We start from the raw sequence: 6,000 nt of genomic DNA, 5'->3' as shown, positions 1-6,000 counted from the left end.
TTGGTAACCTGTCTGCCTGCTCGTTACCCACTGCATGGCACAGTTTCCTGTTGTCTACCTTTTCCCATACTGCATTGCTCTGCTGTGAATGTGATCATTTGACTTCTAACTATATATAGACAGGTTGCCTTAACAGATTGGGTGTGGGTTGAGATATGTGGCTGCTCTTGGACCTTGTGGGAAAGTCTAATGAGGGTCACTGTGACCTGCACAGCAAGGCCTTTGGGTGTGAGCCTGCAACACCCTCTTGCTGTGTGTGTCTGTAGATGCATCCCTTACTGTGCAACACCCTCCCAACATTGTGCATGTTACAGCATTCATGGCACTAGCCAAAGAGCATTTAACTAGCACAGTATATCAGTACTTATCAGAACACCCTGGTATAAATCCCTTCTAGTCTTTTCTCATCCCAACAGAGATCAAAGTATTTCTGTTTCTCTGCAGCTTCCTTTGTTTCTAGACAAGCCTGAACAGAGATCATGTTGCTTTTTCTGTTTACTTATCTGTAATATTAGTGTCCTGGCCTGTAAATGGGAGGTGGGAGCGGCCATCTTAGGTAGATTATAAAGAATCTGTCTCAAGTAAAATTTTCTGGTAACTGGTGTACCCAATTTTGTCCTTGGACCTTTTGATGGAAACTGTTGTATATGGGAGTCATCGCGTTCACTAAACTGTGGACCTCCGGCTCGGACACTATGGCCTTCTGTGTATCTGGAGCGTCTGGTAGAAGACAAAGTGGGTGTGATTTCTTTATGTTTCCTCAGTGAACCTTATACATAAGTCCACTTTTCTGGATTCCTAGAGACCTGATAGGGCCATGGTTAGTTCATGTATTGAAAAAAAGTGTTTAAATTAAGGCCACTCTCCCCCATTCCACCCTTGCTCTTTTTGTAAGACATGTTGAGTTATGCAGGAAATACAATTACTACTCTACACCAGAGAATGAATTGCCATTTTCTGTGTTTTTATCCATACATCTTTTCTGTGGCTTGCTGATGCCTCATCTTTACTTCAGAAACACAAGGTTGGCTACTTCACACTGACAAGTTCCGAAGAGAGGACAAATCGTCTGATATTCCTGAGTGAGAGATCTTTGTGGAGCAAATTAGACAGATACACACAAGCTAAAACACTACTCAAACAAGAGGGAGAACAAAAAATTAGCATTCCTCAAGGAAGAATTGCCTGCATACAGCATTACTTCTTTGTGCCTGTACAAACAAGAGAGAGAAAATGAGAAAGTTCTTACAAGTTAACTAAAAAACTACTTGTCTTTCAAAAAAGGTAGTGTAAATGGCTCCGATTCTCAAGAAGCGTGTGTGCATACACAGAAGTTGTTGGCCATGAGAAAGTACTAGAGTCCTTTTGGGTCATTAGTGATTTTGAGATGCTAACCTGCATTTTACCTGTCCACCCTCATGAAGTAAGTGTAAAATGGCAGAAACGTGCACGCATAATATATATTTTTCGTCCACTTACACTGAAGCAACACATTGGAGCCAAGACCTTTCCAAGAACACGGATACCATGTGTTAAACTACTAAGTAATGCACCTGGCGATCCACCTCCAGTTTCCGTAAGATCCATAGATATCACTTCTAGACCATGCTGGCTCTTAGTTTTGAATACAAAATTGACCAATACATTGAAGAGCACTTGAGTAGTTTCAGAGTATCTCAGGAAAGTGCTCCAGCCCATAGTAAGCATGCTTAAATGTTTCAAGACTTCATAAATACAATATACAGGTCTATGTTTCTAAGAATATGCACTCTCGACAGTCGCACTACAAGGGCATCTCATCTTTGCAACTACAGGACTAGCAGTAAGGTAAGACTGGGTAAGGAAATCGCAAGTTGCAAGTTCCTCCTAGGTGGAGATGGTAATCAGCTCAAAGAAGTTTTGAGCTGATTACCATCAAAAGTTTTGTTTATCAACAAAGTTTTTGTTTTTTCTGAATGTACAGTACAAGGCATGTCCCCATGTATCGGAATGGACTGATGGATGACACGAAGCAACATTACTCAACCGATAAATCATGGTCCTGCAACTCTAATCTGTCTGGTAAGGATTTTTACTTAAACAAAACTGGACAACAAAAGTGCCCTTCAGCTTGTTGAGCATGGTTCTGCAGGCTTCATCTGTGCTTGAGCATGCAGGACACAGACGCTCCTTGAGTGGTTTCAACGTGCTTTGTAGTATAGTCCAACCAGAGGTCTTTCACCTCTCTGTTTGTGAACTTCACCCTTTCTTTAAAGTCTATTATCACAGTTTTGCAAGTCTTGTTAAGAGTTTATTGCATTCTCTGTGATAGTACTGCCAACATAATTCTTTGAATTTGTTGTCGGAAGAGAGGTCTCATCAAGTGTGTGTTGCGTTTCGATCTTGGTGTGGATGACAGATTCCTGCGACCCCGACACGTCCTTGTTGGAGGCTGTCTTGAAGCTGGACTCACTCCCTGCATCGCTGTTTTGCAGAGGTAGAAGGGCTCGATGCCGGAGTAGGCTGTCGTCGCTGTGCTTGCCTTCCAGGGAATTCCTCCTGTTGGGTATTTTGTTGCCGACGGCATTCTGCTGAGGTTCCTCAAAACCCAGGGACAAAGTGACTGTCCCGCTGCCGAAGCTCACTTTGTGCTTGCATGGTCTTTGCTTCTCGTTGCAGGAAAATGGCTCATCTTGGTTGCTCTTACTGCTGATAGAGGATGACGGGGTCGAGCCGGATGAACCGCCAAGACTATTGGATCTCTTGTGAGACACATTGCTGCGTCTCAACGTGGCCCTGGCTGCCACCTTGAATGCATGGGCCGCCGTGCTGCACCGGACTTCTTCAATGGTGTTTCTTGAGGGCTTGAATAATATGATGTAGATTTTGTTGAAGAAAATGCAGGCCAGTAGCCCAAAGCTGGAAGCTAGGATTGCAATGACTTCAACTGCCGAGACAAATTTTCCGTAGGTGCTGGCATAGGCTGGAATGAAGGAAATCCAGACGATGAAGAAGATGAGCATGCTGAAGGTGATGAATTTGGCTTCATTGAAGTTTTCTGGAAGTTTCCTGGACTTGAAGGCAAAGAAGAAGCAGACTGCAGCCAGCAGGCAAGTGTAGCCAATTAAAAAACCCAACGCCATCAAGGAGCCCTCATTGCACGTGATAAATATGATCTCATCTTCCATCTCATGATTTCGATAGCTCGAAGGCGGTGTTGTGTAGAGCCAAATCACACAGATGATGATCTGCACAAAGGTGCACAGGAACACCAACAGGAACTGGAGGTTGAGTCCCCACCACTTGCGGTGGAAACTGGTGGGGATTTTAGCCTCAAAGACAAGAAGGACCCGATTGGTCTTCACCAGGATGCATGAGATGCAGAGCACAAAGCTGATCCCGAAGGTCGGCTGACGCAAGCGGCACGTCCAATCCTGGGGCTCCCCTATGAAGAAAAGAGAGCTGGTGAAGCAGCAGATCAGGGAGAAGAGGAGGAGGTATGAGAGCTCTCTGTTGGTGGCCTTGACAATTGGGGTGTTGCGAAACTTGATAAAAACTCCCAGGACGAAGGATGTCAGAACAATTCCCAAGATGGCGAAGAGAGTGAGGGCAATGCCGAAGGGCTCCGTCCAGGAGAGGAACTCGATTTGCTTCGCAATGCAGGCCGTGTGGTTTTCATTGGACCAGAAATTATCGGGGCATTTTTCACAAGCACTCGCATCTGTAAGGATAACATTCATAGAACACAATTAGTTAAAATAATAACAAACATCAAAATTTTGTAATTTTAACAGCAAACAGTACAGTAACACTATGCGGTGAAATTCGTTCTACAGATATATGATTTGCATGGCAATGAGCAATAAAATACTTTTACACTATGTTTTTCACTTCTCTTTGGAATGGATGTAGTAGATGATCTGGTGACCCAGGTTGATCTGGGGTAGATGTTATGGATCGTACAAGTGGTTTAATCATCCCACCAGCTGCTCTGACCTCTCCGCAACATCAACCCCTTCCATTTCCCACAGGATTACTCTGGTCAGGGGCATTGGGCATTCAAGAATCTGTTATGGCCAACCCTCTTAAATTTGTTTTGTGGGGAATCTTCCCAAAACTGAAACAGCTATGCTAGACTCCCTGCGGCTCTAGTCTCATAAAGCTTCATTGGATCCTAACTCCTCAACTATATCTTCCGGAGGAAGTAACCGCAAATAGAATTTTAGAAAAATAATGGAATAAAGACCCTCTACCGGGCAACAGATGCTGCTGTGATGAATGTATCTGTAGTACTGACATATACAGGTTGATGTAACACCTATTTCCTTGTTCACATGTCCATTATTACTCATCCCATACCTTCTCCTACTGGTATAATAAATGCTTAATTGACCCTTCTCTCCTCTACCCCTCCGTTATTTCAACCAAACTAACAGACTCACATTTCCACCACTCAAATGAATTTCACATTTCCCTATATTAATTCACCTCTACTCATTTTTGGGTTCCGTAGTAGCGTGCTATTTGCCGAAATGGGCTTCAATGTTAGGGGCAGTAAGCGCTATATAAATGCAATTACAATTCCTGGAGAGCACCATTTTTCATAAGCCGCATACGTGGCAGGAGGAAATGGAGGGTAAAAGTAGGTGGAGTCCCAGTGAGGGTCAAGGCCGGCTGCAGGATTCCCACTGCCTGCCAGGTAGGGTGACCAGGCCTCCTGGATTAGCCCAGACCGTCGAGGTTTTTCAAGGATTGACCCGGCGTACCAACACACTTTTTCAATAATAAATTCATGTCCTGGTTTTGAGAGAGTTTTGGGTTAGCACACACTTTCTCAGGGCTGAGCAGAATCAAGTTTACACAACCCTCTCATCACAGGAGAGACAGAGTTTACTTGAGCAGTGTCTCTTGAGCTGCCTGCCTGCTGTCACTCAATCAGCACAGTAGGAATTAGTGAGAGGTAAATCAGCACCTACAACGCCCATCACCCAAGGCTGGGATAACAAGCCGGCTCTCAGAACAAAGCATGGGGGAAAGAGTGTTTAAATTTAATGCAACAGAGTTTGTGTATACCATAAACATAATTAGTTTTGTGTATGTATATACAGCATGTATTCCTATTTCTATGTCAGTGACAGTCTCGGTATTTTGTTTACAAATTTGGGGCCATATTATCAAGAAAGGCCGATACATTATCGACTCTTTTATCGGCAGGAAACTGCCGCTAAAGCGGCGATAAGGGGCTTGATAATATGCCCTTGTGAATTCCCATTGAAGCCCAGGTTAACACCAGAACCTGGGCTTCTATGGGAATTCACAAGGGCATATTATCAAGCCCATTATCGCCGCTTTAGCAGCAGTTTCCTGCTGATAAAAGCGGCGATAATGTATCGCCCTTTCTTGATAATATGGTCCCTAGTCAGTGTCACCCTACCGACTGTCCCTCACCTTATCTCCATCATGGGAAAACCTGCACATTCTTAGACCTAAAAATGATCCAGGAAGGTTCTGGATATGCTACCAATTCTAATTGGCTGCTTAGGAGCCAATCAGATCGACCAGGACAGCTAGTTGGCTGGCCAGAATCTGATTAGGCTGACCGGGACAAATTTTGAATTTGCATCAGGTTGCTGCCCAGAACGGCTGTAATAACCTGGTAATTGGGTGCCCTTTGACCTGGCAGCCTTAACGAATTTTGCTGTCCTGATTAGCCAGGGGCAGCTTGACAAAAAGGCTGATATACCATGACACGGTTTGCAGCCAAGGAGGATGTTAGGAGCCCGTTTACCGTTTAAAATTAATATTCTTCCAAGAGCAGGCCGATCGCCAATTTGGGCTCCACTCACACTGTATGTGGTGGAATCTCACATATAACTGGACTCACTGGTTTAGACATTAGTTGTGCAACAAAGATGTGATGGATGCAAGTTGTTTTTTATTGTAAACATTTAGTAAATATTATTTTTCCAGCCATGAATAATATAGCAGGTTTTGCATTTTGACATAGAAATAGATATCTGT

The 6,000-nt window shown here is 43.9% G+C and overlaps 1 protein-coding gene across 1 annotated transcript in view; it reads right to left on the bottom strand.

Moving 5' to 3' along the window:
• Window positions 1–1,939: 1,939 nt before the first annotated feature.
• The window catches only part of CASR (calcium sensing receptor), a 282,126-nt gene continuing 278,065 nt past the window's right edge, over window positions 1,940–6,000 (bottom strand). The window contains exon 7 of the mRNA XM_078656628.1: window positions 1,940–3,700. Within this exon, the coding sequence (XP_078512754.1) occupies window positions 2,283–3,700 (1,418 nt within the window). The 3' untranslated portion in view covers window positions 1,940–2,282. The remainder of the gene's footprint in view (window positions 3,701–6,000) is intronic.

The sequence above is a fragment of the Lissotriton helveticus genome, chromosome 8, assembly GCF_964261635.1.
Source record: "Lissotriton helveticus chromosome 8, aLisHel1.1, whole genome shotgun sequence".
NCBI lineage: Eukaryota > Metazoa > Chordata > Amphibia > Caudata > Salamandridae > Lissotriton > Lissotriton helveticus.
Note: the sequence above shows the minus strand (reverse complement) of the source record. Positions and strands in the feature narration are given on the sequence as shown.